The 22,290-nt window shown below is 32.7% G+C and overlaps 2 protein-coding genes across 3 annotated transcripts in view; one reads left to right on the top strand and one right to left on the bottom strand.

Moving 5' to 3' along the window:
• The window catches only part of LOC139524520 (RNA-binding protein 42-like), a 45,114-nt gene that overhangs the window by 16,038 nt on the left and 6,786 nt on the right, over positions 1–22,290 (top strand). The gene's annotated exons all lie outside the window — the stretch shown is intronic.
• Positions 5,011–21,223, bottom strand: LOC139524519 (uncharacterized). 2 transcript variants are annotated; one of them, XM_071319344.1, is made up of 4 exons: positions 21,100–21,223; positions 8,198–8,444; positions 6,116–6,217; positions 5,011–5,422 (listed from the first exon to the last, which is right to left on the bottom strand). In XM_071319344.1, the coding sequence occupies exons 2-4, from the start codon at positions 8,436–8,438 to the stop codon at positions 5,337–5,339; spliced, it is 429 nt and encodes a 142-aa protein (XP_071175445.1). In that variant the 5' UTR covers positions 8,439–8,444; positions 21,100–21,223; the 3' UTR covers positions 5,011–5,336. The 2 variants fall into 2 exon arrangements, with proteins under 2 accessions (XP_071175445.1, XP_071175446.1); XM_071319345.1 differs by lacking the exon at positions 21,100–21,223 and adding an exon at positions 10,214–10,467.

Here is a 22,290-nt window from a genome sequence, read left to right as displayed (position 1 = left end):
AAATGTATAAATCAAAATGTGTTTATTCATATCTTAAATATATTGCATTTGTGTTTAATATTGTATAACATTAAGGCCAGTATTTCATTTTACCCAGTATTTCCCAGTATTACCCGGTAAAACCAGTTTTTTTCCAGTATTTCCAACTGGGCTTGGCAATACTCATTTAACTCGGATTTTTGCCACCCGTGGTTAACAGGTACCGGCAGTTTGACAAACATCAATTTTGATCATTGAGAAGCTTAATATTCCCTTTACAACACAACGTAATTAAAACGTTAAGCTGACTTTACAGAGTTATCTCCCTGTAGTGTTAGGTACCACCTTAAGGCTACTTCCCAGCTGCGAGAAAGGGAGTTGTAACATTAGCTATAATTCAAACTGGAAGTTTACCATGTAGAAGAAATAGTGAATAAATGGTAAATAAACTCATAGATACCAGGATTAAAAATTTGTACTCTGATGTATGATTTGTCTACAAAAGGCTCACCAGTGACACTTGAACCAATCAGTTAAAAATGCTAAATATAGTATGTAGTCAAAGAGCATTGAGTACCAAAAATTAAAGAAGATTTTGCCAAATAAAGTTAAGGAAATCAGTTGAATTCCTGGGTGTAGAATATACTTAGTATTTCTTGAAATATTCAAAGTTTTGTGAAAAGTTTTTCAAAAGATACCTCACCAACCTGAAAATTAGAAAATCAAAATCTAGAGGTTAGTACAGTGCAAGTGAATGATATGTAGCAATTCCGGATGGACAAACAACAGGTGTATAGGAATTGCAATACAAACTTACAAAATAGTAGTAATATCAGATGGCTGATGCTCCTGAAGTTTTTTTTGACGGAATAACCCATTATTTTGCTTAGTAGACAAGGCCAGTATTGAAACACATTAGGTATTTAAGTTGTTAAAATCATGATAGCTCTTGGAGAAATTTAACAAGGATGTACATAACATATATCACATGAATTTCTCAACACATTTTGCAAGGAATGTGTAACTTGTGGTACTGAAGAAATATCTTAAATGGAAAAACCAAGTTTATCTAAGGTCATAATATAGGACCTATTATCAAAAGTCATTTTGTGAGCCACCAGAGCCATTTTTTCAATGTATTTAAAGAATGTAAGAGTTTCAAATAGTTATTATTTTACTCTTTTACTCCTCATTTAAAGAATTTTAATTTTGTTTTACCTAAATCAAACTATTGACCTATAATGGTTTATTTTTTTAAAATTGTTATTTGGATGGAGAGTTGTCTCATTGGCACTCACAGCACATCTTCCTATATCCACATCTTCCTATATCAATATAAGCAGCAAAATCCTCAAACTGGCCTAATTTTTCATGGTTCATTGGCCAAAGTTTTTTGTGTTTTGGTATGTTTGTTAGATGCAATATTCATTAGTGGGCCAGTCAGTACGTCAAATATATTTGGTTAATGAATGTTTAAAATATACTTTAAATGATTAGTAGAGTAGGCAAGACATCTAAATGTGTTTAGTCTTGTGTACAATGTATATTATACCTTTTAAGTTGGTTAAACATGGAATTTATATAACGATAAAATATTAATTCTCTGTATCAATTTATGTTTGGTGTATAATGGTATTCAAGCTGTCATCCTGTCAGTTGATATGATTGGTTGATTAAAATTTTTCATACAAGATCCTCTATACAAGACTTCTTATTTGAATGTTTTCAGAACTAACACAAACAACAAACACATCTAACACAGCAATGTGAAAGATCTGATTTTAATTAGATTGGTATAAAAGGGTCATTAGATAGAAAAATAAAAAAATGGAGATGCCCATACAAATACCTGAAAGTAATTTCATTAAAACCTGTTTGCTTACGTGGGGAATATTGTAAAATATGTTACAGTCTACAAAACTCATCATATGCATTTAACCTTTGCTGATCAAATGAATTGGTGATTAAATTTCCAACAATAACTTGTTATTGCTGCAGTGGTTATTGACAATTAATTTATAAATCTGATGAGATGAAGAAATTTTAAAGAACTCTGCCATAAAATACATTGGATTAACATGTTATATCTAACATTATAACAATTTCAAATTGGTTATTTGTCACAGTATAAGAGTTCAAACATGATATAAACTTTTGAATTCTATACATTTCCTTTATTTAAACAGATTAAGGGTTATAAAGGACAGCAAAATAAACGTAATGCACAAATGAGATTTGACTCAGAGCATTTGTAAAATGACATATTTCTGCCACTTTGTATTAAGTTGTATGTTATCCAGTCCCTAAAGATGCCTTTTCCTAGATTTATTGGTTGTAAACATGACATATAATCACTTGTTGGTTAGACATATTTCAGCCATCTTCTCTACCTATGTTTGTGAGTGCACCCAACTGGCCAACATAGTGCAGTAAGATGACCATAAATATGTCAATTTTAAGCAATTTATTAATGAAATATACTCATTTATAAACTTTACGCAATGATGAGTATTATCATACTTGTCTAGAAAATCATTTTATAATAAAAATTACACATGTTGTATGGATCTATGTAATCTTTTCTCAAATGGTGGACAAAGGTTTATGATCAATTCAAATTATTGGCTAAATAATATGTTTTTTTTGCTGAATTCAATGCAATGTTAAACTTGCATATATCACAATGAATAAGGAGAGTAATCCTGATCTACTTACAAGCACTATGTTTTTGATTTTATATAAGTTTTGATTTTCATAAACCTATACCCATCAGGTATTTTTATTTCGAAATGAAACAATAAAAGTGTATAATTTCAAAATGGGAACAACTATTGTCTTGCCTTCCTCAAATGTTGCAAAAGGCAAGACATTAGTGATACAAATTTGCAGCGACATCAACATATACTTTTTTTTGTTATGTTTTACGTAAAAAATAAATTTGAGTTGTTGACCCATTGCACTTCATGTCACACTATGTTGATATCACTTGAGTTTTTTTGGTAGTGTTTTATGAACCTATGTTTTTATTTTCGTTTTTGTCTCGCTTCAACAAAGTCTTGAAGTTGAGACTTCAGCATGCTGTTCCATGCATCGCTGCTGGGATCATCAATTGTTTTAGTTTGTGATTAGTTCATTTCAATTGAGTTTACTTTATGAAGCTTTGTGTTTCAGGAAGTAGTAGATAAATAAAGGCAACAGTAGTATACCACTGTTCAAAAATCGTAAATCTATGGATAAAAAACAAAATCGAGGAAAACAAACTAAAACTGAGGGAAACGCATTAAATATTAGAGGAGAACAACGACACAACATTCAAATGTAACACACATAGCAACGGACTAAGCATTAGACAAAATCCGATGAGAATAACCAATATAACATCAAAACCAAATACATGAATTTGGGATAGAAAAGTACCGTGACACGTCTTATAGTAATGTGAATTCACACTCAAATATAGGAGAAAACAAACGACACAACGTAAAAATGTTACACACACAGAAACGAATTATTTTACAACAATGGCCATTTTCCTGACTTGGTACAGGACATTTTTAAAGAAAAAAATGGTGGGTTGAACCTGGTTTTGTGGCATGCCAAACCTCGCACTTTAATGGCATTGTTAAATATAACATTAAAATGACAACATAATAATACAGGACTTCAATACAAATAAATAGGATAGGAAAACGTATTAGGCAAAGAAAAACATGAATAATAGATAACAAAAGGCATCAGGTTTAAAATTCAATACGTCAAAACCGCGCCTCGTCCACACAAGACTTACCAGTGACGCCCAGGGTTCCTGATATCTTGAATACATATATACGGTATGCCTTTTGGTTTATGTATGTTTTCCATGACCTCATTTTAAGTGTACTGCTTAAAAACTATAGGTTTACTACTAGTATACCATTATTTTTTTTCTCTAGTCATAATGAGGAATAAAACAGCTATATTTGGTATTTGGAATCACTACAAGGATATTAATATCTGTCAGTCATGGTTCAAATAACCTTGATGCATGATTTTTTTTATTAGTTGTTTGTGGCTTTGAACTAGCTGTCAAATAACTGCGAGTACTCTCAAGTGTTCCTAGTGTCTTTTTGTTGGTGGGATGTAAAAGTTCCCGGCCACATTCATTTGTATTTTTTCCATCTGATGAGTTAAGCCTTTTTTAACTGATTTTTATAGTTCGTTCTTATGTTGTACTGTTACACCACTGTCCCAGGTTTGGAAGAGGGTTGGGATCCCGCTAACATGTTTAACCATGCCACATTATTTATGTATGTGCCTTTCCCAAGTCAGGAGTAATTCATTGGTTGTCGTTTGTTTGTGTTACATATTTGTTTTCGTTCATTTTTTTTTATATAAATAAGGCTGTTAGTTTTCTCGTCTGATTTTTTTTTTCGTTTTCATATCATGGCCTTTTATAGCTGACTATGCGGTATGGGCTTTGCTCATTGTTGAAGGCCGTACGGTGACATATAGTTGTTAATGTTTGTGTCATTTGGTCTCTTGTGGACAGTTGTCTCATTGGCAATCATACCACATCTTCTTTTTTATATTGACCTCGTTTTATAGATCAGTGATTTCTTTTCTATTTGTATGTTTTGATTTCTTAAGCTCTTTTGGGTCATTGATAATTGGGATTGCAGTCTTTAGTACTGTATAGTATGGAAAAGTAGTTTGAAGAGGAGCCGTTAGAGTCAGTCACCAAATCAGTTGGTTAGTAAAATGAACTTGATTCATACTGGTATATATCATTGCTGACATTGCGCATTATTGTGTTTTCCCTATTACAAACCTTAAAAATCCCCATGGAGCTTTTCGATGTTAATAGATATTAGAAATGAACTTATGTATTGTCTTTGAGGTATCTAAATGTGCTATTCGGTTCTTATTTCATGAATGTCTTCTCCCTCTTTTTACACATACATTGATTGTAAAGTTGTTTAATATATATATGGATACAGTTGCAGTTTCATTGATTGTTATGCTATTATTTCTTGTTAAAAAAAATAAACAATTGCTACATAGCATTTTATTTCAGAAAATATACAGGTTTTAATAAATATCATGACAGCCTTCACTATCTTTAAGGTAACATAATGATCTAAAATGTACAATTCAAATATGCATTTCCGAATTAATAGACGATGGAAACTTTTTACACATTTAATAAAGAAGCTTTTTTTAAAGTGTGAAAAGTATAAAAAATTAAATTTTTAAAGTGAATCTCTCTTAAAAATAATTGAAATCAACACTATTTGATAGTAATGTCCTATAGCGTTTACACTGACACTTTAAGCCTCAACTTTAAGCATTATATGAATCCATTCATCGCATCAAGTTCTTCACTCTACCACGAAGTTTCTTGGGAAAAACTTCGCTAATGTTGAGCGGTATACAAGTGGATAACGCAATGATAATGGATTCCTGACTGTAAAAAAAAGGTAATGATTTGAATTAGCATATTAGCTACTAGAAGTTAAAATACGTCACTTGGCATAGTGTGTTGTTGCATGTGTTTTATTCCATTGGTATATTAGGATTTGATTCTTTAGGTCTCATCAATTCATCTATTTTTTTACTGTCTTTGGTTTTTTTATGTACTGTTTTGAGAAATAATTTCTGCTATACCGACAACAATGACTCATGTCGGGGGAAAAGAAACTACTCTTATTGCTGTTTCCCGCGGTGTTGCCAACATCAATAAATGTTAAAGAATGGGATTTATATGTCTTATATATGTTATCATTGGTACATCTCATTTCCATGACGATCATTTGACTCAATGTTCTCTTTATTTAGTTGTGTATCGGTAGGAATAAGTGGTTCTATAACGTCTTGTTGATTACTACGATCAAATAACTGATAATCCCTACCGTGGCTGAAGATATCAAAACCTTAATAACCGTTATTTAGCAATGGAATTGCCTGCGGGCAAATTTGCACTTATAATGTTTAATTTCTACAGTCAACTTTAAATATTTCCATGTATAAATACTTCATGATATTTGAATGAATAAATTGATATGTGTGTAAGTATGAGTAATGAAGATTAATAAAAACTAATGTGCATGAAACAATCTAATACTTGGGTTGCCTTTCTCTTTTAATAATACACACTAACCTGGAAGCTTCTGTACAGATGGGTACTTTAATAAAGGATTTCTTAAAAATGGTATATCTGTAAACCAGGCAGTGCGTTTTCCAATAGGATTCCACGACTCGCCTGAAATGTATTTGTAATAAACACTTACATATTAAACAATCTTATATACCCTATCAAGAAATAATTAAGACTTTCGAGTTTTACGATTTCATATTTCCATCCTTTTTTGAATTCCTCAATATTTCCAATTTTGACTTTAATTGTTAAAAATATGTATTTTGAAATATATGTTTCTCACATTTTAAACAATATCTTGCATTGCTTAAAATGAGCGTGAAAATGATTAGGAAGATGCTTTTACCTGCTCAGGAAATAGCTAGTTTGAAAAGTAATGAGAGACCCGTATGATCCATTTCGATAGATCATATGACCATTGATGTAGTTGCCAATCTTTTGTATGATATGTCTCTGATTCTAATAATGCAGAACAATCCGTTTCCAATCGTTTGTCATTATAAGGAAATTAAGAGGTTTTTTCATATGTTTTATTCTTCTCAAAAGATAATGTTGACGTGGTAAAAATTTGCAAAAAATTTAGACTAACTGGGGTGGGATTTGATTGCAATCTTATTGGAAGTAAGCATATACTTGCAAATGCTTTTTTTGGTGTTTTTGTTTGCATAAATGAAAAGCGTAGCTTCTTGTTCAAAATATATCTGTTGATTATATCAGCCTGCCTAATTAGAACTCTAAGCAGGTGTTCGACAAAATGCGCCGAATTTGATAAAAGAAGATTCGATATGAAATGTGCTTATGTATTGATGTTAAACATTCACATTCGAACCATTGCACTAATACATTTATTTATAGTTCTACTTAGATGATTTTCACTTAATTCAGTCACGTTTGTATGTACAATTTACACTTGATTTAAAAGTTACGTTTGTGTATGTAAACAATTAAATGCTACAAATTGAACCAGTTGATTGCCGTTAACTTGTGTCCTTGACGTCATGCATAGTTATAATGTAAATTATTTAATCATTGACGCCAACTAGATATAAGAAGATTTATTATGAGTGCCAATGAAACGCCTCTCCATCCAAGTCACAATATGTAAAGTAAACCATTATAGGTCAAAGTTTGGTCTTCAACACGGAGAATTGGCTCACATATAAAGGGGCCCCAAAGAAATGACTAATGTAAAACTGTTCAAACGGGAAAACAATCGGTCTAATTTATATAAAAACGAGAAACGAGAAAGACTTATGATCAACATCAACAAACGACAACTACTGAACATTAGATGCCTGACTTAGGACGGGTGCAAACAATTGAACTAGGTTTAGATTAAAAAAAAAAATCAAATTGTCAATTTATCAACGGAGTATTTAAGAAAAGTATGTCATGACGCATGCCATTTCTGGGCACGGACCAAAGATCTGATGAGAGTACCTTCGGGAACTTGTTCTCCACTAGGAGCTCTACCAACAGTTTTTTTTATGAAAAGTTAAATGACAGAAATACTGAACTCCAATGTAAATTCAAAACGGAAAGTCCCTTATCAAATGGCAAAATCAAAAGCCCAAGCACATTTAAGTTGGGCTATATACTTGGTAGTCTTTAATGCAGTAAGATTTTATTCTTTTTGTCTTGTATATGACTAGTTGGCAGACCTTCATTAATCGGAATTAACTCCTTTTCATAAGTGGGCAAGTTAGTAGTTCTTATTGCAAACGGCATAATTATCTTTTCATAATAATGGGACGAGTAAGCATACCTTTATTCATGGGGATTTTACTCTTTTTCATACTTCGGTATGTTACGCGCACGAACAAAGAGGTCTGACTGACAAAGTATTGTCGATCGCCTTGAACTAAGAATAATAGCCAAATTATTATATTCACCAAAGTGTTACTCGCAAACATTCTAATCAGAGTTTCAACTTTTATTTAACTCATATGCAAAACAAAAGTAATATTTCGTTTTACAGAAATGTATACTTATAATGCATCATAATGTAAATATCATTCGGTCACTAACTCTGGTGTTTAGCATAGTTATCAAGTGGGTTTATTAACCTCCTTAGAGAAATCTTACCTGATGTGAAGAAAAATGAATGCGGTCTAAAACTAACATCCGGTTTAGATTTAGGAATGGGTTGGTAAAGCTTTTGTTTAATTGTTTTTTGAGGTAAAATCGGTGAGCGAAAATCCATTGCACATCCTGCTCCCCATCCTTGGCATAGTCCAAATATTCCTTGTCGTTTTACAGTTTGTAATGATTCGGTATATTGTACAATTGTTATCACTATCAGCAGTATACTTTTCATGTTAAACATCAATATCTGAAATCAGAAACAAAAAAGGATTATGAATAATTTATCCAATATTAATGCCTTACCAAGTCAGAAATACTAGTATACCGTTTGATGTGTTTGAGCTATTGATTATACTGGATGAAAATAATGATATAAGGAACTTTTAAATGTGAATTTATGTCGGAGTTTTTTTGTTATTTACTTTTTATCTAACCTTAAAGAGGTACATAGACATCCCAACTATAATTCGTTTATGGAATTACTTTAAGGTGTACTCGCATGTCTACCTTGCAATGTTCATCTGACCTTAACCTCGTTCTCACTGTTCATTGTTTAACATGAAGTTTTTATGATTACTCCTATTAAATGTAATCAATATTTTTGGTATATGAAATAACAATGTATCTTTTTTTCAAAAGGGGAAGAAAATCGAAAATCTTTTTTTGTGTAGAAAAGTTGAACTGTTAAGAAACGCTGGCTTTTCTAATAATAAATATGCGTTTATCAGTAAACAGACTGGATTTCCATGGATCTTTGATAATTAAATTCCTCCGTAGGATGCCTTTCTGCTTTCCATGTGATATATTGTAACACTGACGTATATACCATATCTCCTTTCATTCACATATTCACTGTATTTGACCTTCAATTCACCAGCCAAATCTGTTTTTGACGGACTGTCAATAAACTCACAAATAATTTAAACGACAACACGCATATTTCTCATTGATATTTATAATTATCGATAAGGGTTTCGCTACCTCTTTTCTAAAAGAAAATATTAGAAATCACTAGTTTAACCCTATTGAACATCGTCTTCTTTCGGTTAGGTTTGAATGGCAGCTGGGTAAGAAGTAATCAAGGGGACCAAATAAAATATTTTGAAGAAAAACACACTACTAATATCGTGTCCATTAGCGAAATAGACTGAAATAAGTCTAAATCACTCGACCCGAATCTAAAGATTGAGCAACACAAATGCCAACATAAATCGCGGATGAAGTTAATGAAAAAGTATTCTTAAAAAAGTAAGGTGTTCTGGAAAAAATTAAGGTGTTTTAGAAAAAAAGTATTTTAAAAAAAAATTAGGTTTTAAAAAACAACTACAATAAGTTAAATGCTTGAAGAGGTCTAGAATTAATTATTGTTTGATCTAAGGAACAAGATTTTTTGCTGTTTAACAGATAACGAACAAGCAAGATCCAAGTTATCGTCATAATTGATAATATCTAATTTGCATATTAAACATATTTTCGCAGGAACCAAACACCCATTTTCATCCATTTACTTAAATTATTTTGAGTTCAATGTAAAATAAAAGTGCATGGGTCCGCTCTGTTACATTTTATTGGGTAATGATATTATTGATACATTTTTATTGTCACTACTGTTCTGACCATAAATTGCACGTTTAGTAACGGTACGACAATGTTCTTTATTTTATAACTTTCCGTTTTAAATGCTTCACTATTTTATTTAGTTTGACAAAGAACTTATAATTAAAACACCTTTAAGGACGGAAACATTAAAGTAGCTTTATGACCTCAACAATGATATGCAATAAAGCGCTAGTCCTTGTTACTATTGGAATAAACTATATGACATTTTCAGGAATGTCATCAAGTCATGCAATTAAAGTATTTCTTGATAAGGGGGAATCATTATATAACAGAGAAGGGGTTCGCATTCAAAGAGCAAGATATGTAAACTTTCAGCACATCTTAAAACTGAACATTCTTTGAATATAAAATTTTTAAGATATTTTCATAAATTCATCGTATGTTTTATCTACTTACACGTAAGAACCGATAGAGGTTAGATAATCCAGGTAATTTATTTTCCTTTTAGAACCTCGCTATTTTTATTGGCTACTAACTATATATCAGTCATCTTCAAAGGAAACTATGTAAAATGTTCTAAAGAGTATAAGGTCATAAACCTCAATTAGTCCTTCCATTAATCCTTTTTCTAATTATAATCTAAGATTCCTAAAAGTAACTGTTGACATCACGCACAAAATGTTGGTCTTTTTGCTTTCGGAGGAATTCCAAAAAAATATTTTAAAGTTAAGATGTAATCGACAACTAATTGCTTCAAATGGTTTGAATGGTTATAAGTCAAAGGGTTAAAGACAGGAAGATACAATTAATCGAAATTATTTCATTGAAATCACACTACACAGAATGTTTTTGTTTGCTTTCATAGACGTCAAACCCATCATGAAGAAACAGGATATTAGAATTAAGGAAGGATGTTAAAAAAGTTATTGTAGGAATAACTTTTGTGTATTTCCGTTAGAATTTCAGAAGTTGTGGTTTTCGTTTTGAAGTTGTCTGAAAGGTTATTGTACTATGTTTAATTAAAGCTTCTTATTTTCTGGAAGTGATTTCATTATTATTATTGTTGGATAATGTCACTCCCACAACTCCCGGAATTTGAATGGATACTACTGACAATGATATTGTATTATTTTTTTAATTTGGTTTTTGGAAAGTTTGCTATATCTTGCTATAGCAATAAACTTTCTTAAGGCATCGGCCTCTAACCGGAAAAGAGACAGACTATCTTACTTTAGGGAGTGTGTCCTACTTCTAGATATTGTAGTATTACCAATGTTATTTCAACTGATCGGGCGGAGCTTACGTTTTAATTTACATAAGGACAGTCTATCTGAGGATGTTTGTGATAAGGATGATTGCCGTTATAATTATAACTGATTTATTATCACCTATCAGTGTCATCAAAGATGTTTACAAAATAGTTACTGGACACTCCATTGATGAGTTTATCCTTAAACACCTATCTTTAGATGGACTGGTTTATTATGAGCGAACCGGCCAAACTCCGCCCAGTCAAGTGAAATAGATTGAGTAATACTGGGGCCTGGTTTTCGAAAGTATCATAAGACATGTCATAAGATATATCGTAGGACATATTTTATGATCATCTTATGACTATCATATGATATGTCATAGGATGTAAATCAAAGCTGTCTGAAGAGAGTCATAGCTATGATGCTCTTATGACTGTCATAAGTGAACATTATTTTCTATTATTTTAAATAATGATTAAAAAGTGATAAATATAAAAATGGAAATGAAAAGTATGAACATAATAATTATTACCATTTTTGATATTAACGATTTTTTTTCTCTCATTGTAATGAACATGAAATTTTATACAAAAAGGAATTGAAATATGGGTTGATAATTTGTTTGAATTTAGTTGGTAATATATAATAAATCTTGAACTTCGCTCTCGTGTATTATCATACATGCATTGTTATTTAACTGTAAATACTTTTTAGATTCGGTACATCGAGTACCCGCTTAACGAAATGCCCATGCACATACGTTGATTTTAATAGTACTATCAAATATACTAGAAACGAAATAATATGTATATTTATTATACAAAAGTTAGAAAAGAATTCCAAATTGTATGTCGCAGGAGATTAGAATTTTAATTCACGTAGTTGAGAAAAATAAAATCTTTACTATTTAGCTTTCTGAGAAACACAACAAATATTTTATTGCAATTAACATGATATTATACATGAAAAGTAATTAAAATTTTAGTTGACAATCATAAGACCATCATAAGTCATGTCGCGAAGGGTCTTAAGTTTACGGCAAAAGTTATGACAAATCGTAACTTGGGACACTTTCGAAAACATATCTTGCGACTATGACATGTCATAAGACCACCATAAGACATGTCTTAGTCATAAGATACTTTCGAAAACCAGGCCCCAGGTGTTTGAAAACTAATAATAGAAAGATGCTTTTGAAATTTTGAGCTCTTCTATTTTTATAGCATACAGCTTGAATTCTTTTTCAAAACTTGTAAACGAGATCCCCACCCCTAAACCATATATATTTTTGTATGTGGCAGCAAAACAAATCAAACGAAATAAAGTGGGTGTCCGTTTGGGTCATCCCCACCCCCTCATGTTTGTGAACTTAGAAACGGTCAAGATCCCCACCCATAAACCATATATATTTTTGTATGGGGCAACAAAACAAATAAAATAAAGTGGGAGTCCCTTTGGGTCAGCCCCACCCCCTCATGTTTGAGAACTTGTAAACGGTCGAGATCCCCACCCTTAAACCATATATATTTTTATACGACCCTAAATTTTTCATGGGATCGTATAATGGTATGATGTCGTCGTCTGCGTCGTCTGCGTCGTCGTCGTCCGAAGACACATTTGTTTCCGGATAATAACTTTAGTTAAAGTGAATAGATCTTCATGAATTTTTTTCAGAAGGTTCAATACCACAAAAAGAAGGTTGGGATTGATTTTAGGGACGAAGGTCCCAACCGATTAGGAATTAAGGGCCCAAAAGGGCCCAAAACAAGCGTTTTTGTAGTTTCAGGATAATAACTTGTGTAGAAGTATTTCAATTGCTCTGAAATTATATCGCAATATTTAAAACCACAAGTAGAAGGTTTGGATTCATTTTAGGGGTTATCGGGCCAAAGTTTAGGAATTAAGGGCCAAAAAGGGGTCAAAACAAGCATTTTTCTTGTTTCAAGACAATAACTTGTCTGTAATTGTATAATGTTATGGGAGGCTGGGATTGAGTTTTGGGTTAATTGCCCAAAATATGTAGGAATTAGGGGCCAAAAAAAGGGCCAAAAAGAAGCATGTTTCTAGTTTCTAAACAATCATGACAATAAGAAGGGCTTCCTTTTTCAAGAAATCTCCAATCATGAATTGCACAGTATTGCACGTATTGCATGTATTGTGCAATATATTTGTTAGATCTTTGACCACATTAATTTTGTGACAAAAACCTATATTAAATCAAAAATTTGATCACAATTCAAATTCAGACAGAATCAAGCTTGAATATTGTGACCAAATTTGCCCCAACTGTTCAGGGTTCAAACACTGGGGGCGTATAAAGCTGCGCCCTGCGGAGCACCTGGTAGTAGTAGGGAGTGAGGAGTTTAAGTCCCCCAAAAACGCAGGGCGCTAGGGCGCTGACGTCATATGCCCATGCCCCGCCCCCAATATGATATATGGGCATATACTAGCCCTAATGACGTCAGCGGAAGTAAGGAAGATGAATCACGACGGATGGACGCAGGTCATATTTGGTCATGACGCAACCATGAATCATCAGGATGCAAGATCAGGACATGACTCACTACATGACAATACCATGATGTACGTATGAAAATTCGAGAAGTATTTTTTCTGTTCGTTTTGATGTTTTATGCAACCACAAAAACGCAAGGTGCTAAGGCGCTGACGTCATATGAACAGTATGACTCACGTAGATCCTCGCCAATTCTAGTATGAAGGGCTATATATAAAAACGGAAGCACCAGATGTCGGATTATGACTCTTGGACCACCATTTGATGAATTCCATATATGGAAAGCGACCACAATACCCTATGACCATATATGGAAATCATGACCAAATTTGGTAAAAACCTTATTCCCGTTGAAAAATCAAAATAAAATACATGACCATATATGGAAACCGACCAGATACCCTATGATCATATATGGAAATGATGACCAAATTTGGAAAAAAACGTTTATTTTCACTCAAAAATCAAAATAAACATATATGACCATAAAATAAAAGTGAAAATAAAAGTTTTTTTTCAAATTTGGTCATCATTTCCATATATGATCATAGGGTATCTGGTCGGTTTCCATATATGGTCATGTATTTTATTTAGATTTTTCAACGGGAATAAGGTTTTTACCAAATTTGGTCATGATTTCCATATATGGTCATAGGTTGTTTTGCTCTTTAAGATAATCGCATCCGATATAAAAAGCAAGCATATTAATAGATCAAATAAATAATCTAAATATTGGCCAGAGCACCTGATGAGGATGATCGGCCTTGGTCCGAGTGTGACCTAAATTGATATCCGAAACACCATGCGGAATGAAAACAATAAAACACTTAATCCAACACAATAGAAAGAATACTTAAATAATTACATGACACCAATACACTTGGGAACACACTACGAATGTCAAAATTAAGCCCGCATTACAAATTATAATGATCAGAAAACTGCAAAACGTCTTCCCAAAAACAAAAACATTATAGAAATGCTTGATTACTCCTTGGATTGGTTTAGACACGTGTAATAATTTAATTATCTTTGCCAATTCTAGTATGAAGGGCTATATATCAAAACGGAAGCACCAGATGTCGGATTATGACTCTTGGACCACCATTTGATGAATTCCATATATGGAAAGCGACCACAATACCATATGACCATATATGGAAATTATGACCAAATTTGGTAAGAACCTTATTTTCACTCAAAATAAACATACATGATCATACATGGAAATCGACAAAACAACCTATGACCATATATGGAAATCATGACCAAATTTGGTAAAAACCTTATTTCCGTTGGAAAATCAAAATAAAATACATGATGACCAAATTTAAAAAAAAACAACTTTTATTTTCACTCAAAAATCAAAATAAACATATATGACCATATATGGACAGCAGGTCACGTGATCGTCACCGCCACCGCCGCCACCGCCAACACCGCAAGACGACGGCGTGGAGGGAACCTACGGATACGACCTGGAGTGTTATTTCGAAGACCTGCCGGCGACCGTGTGTTGTGTCTATGAACTGCCGGATGAAGTCTCGAACAGAACCCGCAGTTTCGTCGTCAACACGGACGACTGCGACGGCAAGGGCATTCACTGGGTGGCGTTCCACTTCCCGCGAGAGGGACCCGTCGAATTTTTCGATTCACTCGGAGAATTACCTTCGTCGCTTCAGGAACGTGCTCATCGCCAATGGACCGCAATACAGATTCAGTACGACTCAAGTGCAACCGCGATCATCCGATACGTGCGGACTCTATTGTGAAGATGAGATATAGAAACATTAGCATGGAAGACATTGTGAAAGATTTTTCGTCTAGAGACTTGATGAGTAACGACGACAAACTGCTTGCATTGTACGAATGAATGTAATAAATATATATGAAACTGACATCTGCGTTGGTATTTTTTCTAATTGCCCCGAACACGATACGATTAATCGGTGATTGATGTTCACATCATGAAGAGTTGTTTCCCTTTTTTGTATCAGAGTTCCTCGATACGATCACATGACCTTGCCTCGTTGAATTGTCACTCCACGAGAGATATATATACAGAGTTGCTTCCCTTGTTTTGTACCAGAGTTAACGTTCCTCGATACGATCACGTGACCTGCTGTCCATATATGGTCATATATGTTTATTTTGATTTTTGAGTGAAAATAAAAGTTTTTTTCCAAATTTTGTCATCATTTCCATATATGATCATAGGGTATCTGGTCGGTTTCCATATATGGTCATGTATTTTATTTTGATTTTCCAACGGAAATAAGGTTTTTACCAAATTTGGTCATGATTTCCATATATGGTCATAGGTTGTTTTGTCGATTTCCATATATGATCATGTATGTTTATTTTGAGTGAAAATAAGGTTCTTACCAAATTTGGTCATAATTTCCATATATGGTCATATGGTATTGTGGTCGCTTTCCATATATGGAATTCATCATATGGTGGTCCAAGAGTCATAATCCGACATCTGGTGCTTCCGTTTTGATATATAGCCCTTCATACTAGAATTGGCAAAGATCTACGTGAGTCATACTGTTCATATAACGTCAGCGCCTTAGCGCCATGCGTTTTTGTGGTTGCATAAAACATCATAACGAACAGAAAAAATACTTCTCGAATTTTCATACGTACATTATGGTATTGTCATGTAGTGAGTCATGTCCTGATCTTGCATCCTGATGATTCATGGTTGCGTCATGACCAAATATGACCGGCGTCCATTCGTCGTGATTCATCTTTCTTACTTCCGCTGACGTCATTAGGGCTAGTATATGCCCATATATCATATTGGAGGCGGGGCATGGGCATATGACGTCAGCGCCCTAGCGCCCTTCGTTTTTGGGGGGACTAAAACTCCTCACTCCCTACTACTCCTGGTTGTATGGGGCAACAAAACAATTTAAATGAAATAAATATATATACCCCCGAAATCCACGAAATAAAGTCCCTTTGGGTCAGCCCATCCCCTGTTTGACAACTTGGAACTGGTCAAGATCCCCACCCCTTAACCATATATATTCTTGTACTGGACAATAAAACAAATCAAATGCAAAAGAAGGCGAGTCCCCAGGGGTCACTCCCACCCCTTGTTGATTGAGAACTTGTAAACGGTTGAGATCCCCACCCACAAACCATATATATTTTTGTATGGGACCATCAAATAAATCAAATGAAATATAGAAGAAGTCCACAGGGTTGACCCCCTTCTTTTTGAAAACTTGTAAACGGTCGAGATCCCCACCCCTAAACCATACATATTCTTATATTGGGTAACAACACAAAACAAATGAAATATAGTGGGAGTTTCTTTGGGTCATTTCCAACCCCTCATGTTTGAAAACTTTTAAACGGTTGAGATCCCCAACCCTTAACCATAAATATTCTTGTATTGGACAATAAAACGAATAAAATGAAATATAAGGAGAGTCCCCTGGTGTTACCCCACCCCATCCTGTTTTGAGAACTTGTAAACAGTCAAGATCCACCCCCTTCTTTTCGAAAACTTGAAAACTGTCGAAATCCCCACACTAAAACACAATATATATTCTGGTACGGAATAATAAAACAAATCAGATGAAATAAAAGGCTAGTCCGCTAGGGTCACTCTTACCCCTACCTCCTACCTGTTTGAGAACTTGTAAAATGTCTAGATCCCCACCCCTAAATCATGAATATTACTGTTCATGATTTCAAGAAGATTTGAATGACATACAGGTGTAAAACCTAGACGTCACTTGTGCATATCACTTTACTAGACCAGACCAATTTGTATTGGACTTTGCTTAATGTCAGGCAACCATGGGAACGACTAATTTTGAGAGATTTGTTTTGGAGACTTCGTAGTACATCCTGTTACAATTATTTCTTAATAATTTTTTTTCTTTTTTAAGTAGGAAACAAAAATTAACCATGCAATCCACACATTTACAATCTATTTGAAATATTACAATCTACCGTTGCAAACTTTCCACAAGTGCTATCCAGCACTTGGATTCAGTAGAAGACATGTATGATTGGTTAATTATGTTTGAAATATCAGATCAATACTAGTAATTATGAAATAATTGACATTGGATTTCTTATATAATTGATCTACTAACCAACATAAAAATGGAAAATTGAAAGTCGGTCAGGTGTATTTTTAATTACAAGAAAGTGTCACTGTCTTTGATATATGTCACTTATGAATTGATACCATATTTCACAGAGAACATAAGGGCCTCATACTTTTGAAGTAGTTTTGCTTCATAGAAAAGATGAGGGCCTCATACTTTTGAAGTAGTTTTGCTTCACAGAGAACATAAGGGCCTCATACTTTTGAAGTAGTTTTGCTTCACAGAGAACATAAGGGCCTCATACTTTTGAAGTAGTTTTGCTTCACAGAGAACATAAGGGCCTCATACTTTTGAAGTAGTTTTGCTTCACAGAGAACATAAGGGCCTCATACTTTTGAAGTAGTTTTGCTTCATAGAGAACATAAGGGCCTCATACTTTTGAAGTAGTTTTGCTTCACAGAGAACATAAGGGCCTCATACTTTTGAATTAGTTTTGCTTCACAGAGAACATAAGGGCCTCATACTTTTGAAGTAGTTTTGCTTCACAGAGAACATAAGGGCCTCATACTTTTGAAGTAGTTTTGCTTCACAGAGAACATAAGGGCCTCATACTTTTGATGTAGTTTTGCTTCACAGAGAACATAAGGGCCTCATACTTTTGAAGTAGTTTTGCTTCACAGAGAACATAAGGGCCTCATACTTTTGAAGTAGTTTTGCTAGTTGATTGCTTAGGTTTTTCGATAAACCATCAGTATTATGATTAAATTTATTTTTAAAGTTTGTTTTTTTCCCTGTTCTTACCGATCACGGACTGTGTGTTTTTAAAAATACAATAAAAATGTTTTAAATTGATATTTGCTGAAAGCTTATAAACCAAATCATACCAAATATTAGAAGCACTATACCCTGTAGACAAGCAATACTGGAATGCTCGTTATTCAGTGATGATTTGGAATTCTGTATTCAACCCTTTGGTCAATTCTGTGTTCATGTCGTTGCACGCCTAAATGTTTGCTCCTTAATTGTACGTTTGAGACAGTATCGAATAAATAAAATGACTTTTGAGAATAACCTCTTGAAGGTTCTGACGTTAAGAAATCACGGAAACTTTTCATCTCTTTGATTTACGATAGTGTAGAGTTTCTTGGCAAATCATAAATTTTTAATCTATGAACGTCACCCTATATTGAAATAATAGAAAGGATCAAACTGCCAACAGCTGTATTCTTGAATGTTGTACTAATTAGTTTATGATAATAGTTCCACAGTTAGTTATAAAAGTTCATTTGAAAAGGCGTTGACTTATAGGCATTCTACTTTATTATATGTAAAATCTTACAGCCTATAAAGCAAATAGAACCTACAAAATTTATCATCAAAGACAATGAAAGAAAAATGTGATTTACGTGATATTTAACACTTTCTAAATGTCGTCGTCCGAAGAGCTGATCTATGTTGGAATATTTCGTGAACGTACACACAAAAATATCCAGGAAACAATGAATGGATGCTTACCATTGTTCTAAAGATTTACTATAATTAATAAGCAAGTTAATATACCTAACAATTGTCACTTTCGTTAGTAAATATTTTTAAATTAAAAGCCTTGACAGATAAAAGAAAAGAAACATAAATAACAGGATCAACGTATTATACTTTTTGGGAAATGATACATATGTGGTCAGTAAAAATACGCACATTTTGAAAATGAATTGACGCGGTAGTGCCTTCTTCAACGCATATTTTTGTGCATATTTTATATATTTATCACAATTTTCAATTATTTTGTCAGATCCTCGTATTAAATTAATGTAAAAAGTAAAAGTATAAACTTTCAAGCACAGTCTGGCATGTCCATACACAACATGGATTTGATACGAGGACTTTTGCATGCAGACTGGATGAAGGACTTATAATGGCTTATTTGCTCTGAATTTATTCCAAAGCAGATAGATTTACCAAACGTACTTTCCTCTTTTTACTTTACTAAAAATTCAAAGTATCATATATTCAAATGTGTACTTCCAGGGTTCACTTACAGTTAGCTGTGTTCGTGAACACGTGACAAAATTGTAAATGCTGCAGTTTTCAGACATTGCTACTTTAAGTAATTCTTTAGAAAAAAAGTATGTGTATAAAAAATGAATTTTCAAACCAAAACCTCCAACTGTTTTACAGATACAAGATTTCGTAATTTGGTTAAAAAAAATCCAAACTAAAACTCAAAATGTTTTACAGATACAAGTTGTCGTAATTTGGTTAAAAAATAGTTTTCAAACCAAAACTCAAACTGTTTTACAGGTACAAGTTGACGTAATTTGGTTAAAAAAATGTTTTCAAACCAAAACTCAAACTGTTTTACAGATATAAGTTATCGTAATTTGGTTATAGATGTCCTTAGATGAAACAATTTACTGAGGATTCATTTATTTTCGTGGAATAACTTTAAGGAAAACTAGCATGTTCGTGGATATTTAATTTCTTGGTTCATATATACCCCCGAAATCCACGAAAATTGGTATCCAACGAATAGTAATGTATCAACCGTATACATTATATTGTCTTCGACAGTAATGTTCGGTAATGAATATCATTTAAATGATATGGACATTTGTGAATGGATGAAGGCCTGTTAAAGAATATTAATTTTTATGTAGACTCTTCAAATTTCGACCTCACTTTGGTGTCATCAACATTTTAATTTTGACTTTGTGAGTGAAAAAGGGGACATAATTCATCCCAAATGTTGTACGCCACACGCGCATTTCGTCTACAAATGACTTACCAGTGACGCTCGAATGAAAAGACTTTATACAATTTTAAACATTATTAATTGCAATATCTAAATATAAGTTTGACAATGACGATTAAATTGAAAGAAAAAAAAACTAACTTTGTTATTTAATGAAAACAAGACATTAAAGAGTTAAAACCAGTATCACCCGAATTTGCTCCAAAAAGTTTTTTTTTTGCTATGTAATGACTAAAACTTACAGCTGATTGTGCAAACTTTTAAGTTTCTATCAGATTATGGCCTATTTCTACACATATAATTAATTAAAAATTCCTGAAGATAGCTCAATTTTGATACATGTTGGTAAAATAATAATATTTATTCAAAATATATCTCAGAGAGATTTACTTTTCCTCCGGTACAATATATTACAAAAACACGAAGAAATATACAGCTTTCCGATTTTTATGCAGTAATTGAAACATATACGGAGGAGTTAGCAATAATGATTTATTGCATCAAACAAAATTCTGACGGACTCACGAATAAAATATTTGAAAATCAAGAAAACAATTACCATAAAGTACCGGAACATTAAGTTTTGTAAAATATTACAAATTGTTTTGAAAGTAAAATCACAAAAATACTGAGAGAACTCGGAGGAAAATTAAAAAAGAAAAGTCCCTATTCAAATGGCAAAATCAAAAGCATATAAAGTATAAACCCGTATTACCAGTAATAAATTATTTTCTTTAACGATTACTTACCTGAAAACGTTTGTAATAAACTCCTGAAAGATGCAAGCTGAAGCTAATGTATTAGATCAGTGAACATCTTTATATGACTTTATTTGTGTAGGCTGATACGACTGTCAACAACATTTAAAACCACTAATTATTACTTAAATAATTCTATAATCAATTATATATAAATACAGCAATTAACAAAAATCGTTTACTTTTCCTGTATCCATTTGATATTGGTAGTTAGCGGAACGTTAAACTAGCAATAAGTGATAAAAGCGATTTTAAAGTATACCAATCGTCAAATGGTTAACCTTTACATTACTTCTTCTTAGTTCTAGAAAGATTTACTTTGATCAACAACAACAATTACATACAATATGATATCAAATATTATAATTATATTAATAATTTTATTAATGTAATAACTAATTTTTATTGGTATTTTTATAATAGTTATTATTTTTTTTTTATTAATAATTGAAATCTTTTCATAAACAATGTGTCGAGCAAATTTCCGTACCTTATCCAGGAAATATTTAATGCTATGTTAGGGTACATGCATGTAGGTAAAAAAGAAAAATAACAAAAATACCAAGCTCTAAGTAAAAATTCAAAATTGAAAGTCCCTAATCAATTGTCAAAATCATAACTGAAACACATCTAATGAACGAAAAAACAACTGTCATATTCCTGATTTGTGTTGCATGTATTTAATTTTTTTATATTTAGAATCTTTCGAAAACAGGAAATGGTAACACTAAAACACACTACTGATAGGACATTATTAATTTGCTAGGCTTCTTTTAAAACTGGAATCATATGCAGTAATATATAGAAGGTTTATATTTACTCTGTCATGACTTGTTCCTATATGAACTTATTCTGCGTTAGAGGCTAACAGTTTGGAAGGCAAAACTCATATACAATATTTGTTCACACAACTTCTATAAATCGTCCGATATCCGAACTGTTGCGTTGGATATATTTTCTTAGCTCACCTTTCATCAGGAACATCCTGATCTCAAAAGCGATTTTATAAAAATAAAATTGAGAAAGAAATTAAGAGGAGTAGAATCCGCTTCAGGTCTTATATAGTCAAGAATAAGAAACCTTTTATAAATGATTATAAAATATGTCAAATCAAAATAATTTATGGGAAGAATACTATCACTGCAAAGTTCAGATAAACTTTAGTTGATCGACTTACTAAAT

The sequence above is a fragment of the Mytilus edulis genome, chromosome 5 (genome assembly GCF_963676685.1).
Source record: "Mytilus edulis chromosome 5, xbMytEdul2.2, whole genome shotgun sequence".
In the NCBI taxonomy this organism is placed as follows: domain Eukaryota; kingdom Metazoa; phylum Mollusca; class Bivalvia; order Mytilida; family Mytilidae; genus Mytilus; species Mytilus edulis.
The sequence above is the reverse complement of the archived record's forward strand: the minus strand, read 5'-3'. Positions and strand labels throughout refer to the sequence as shown.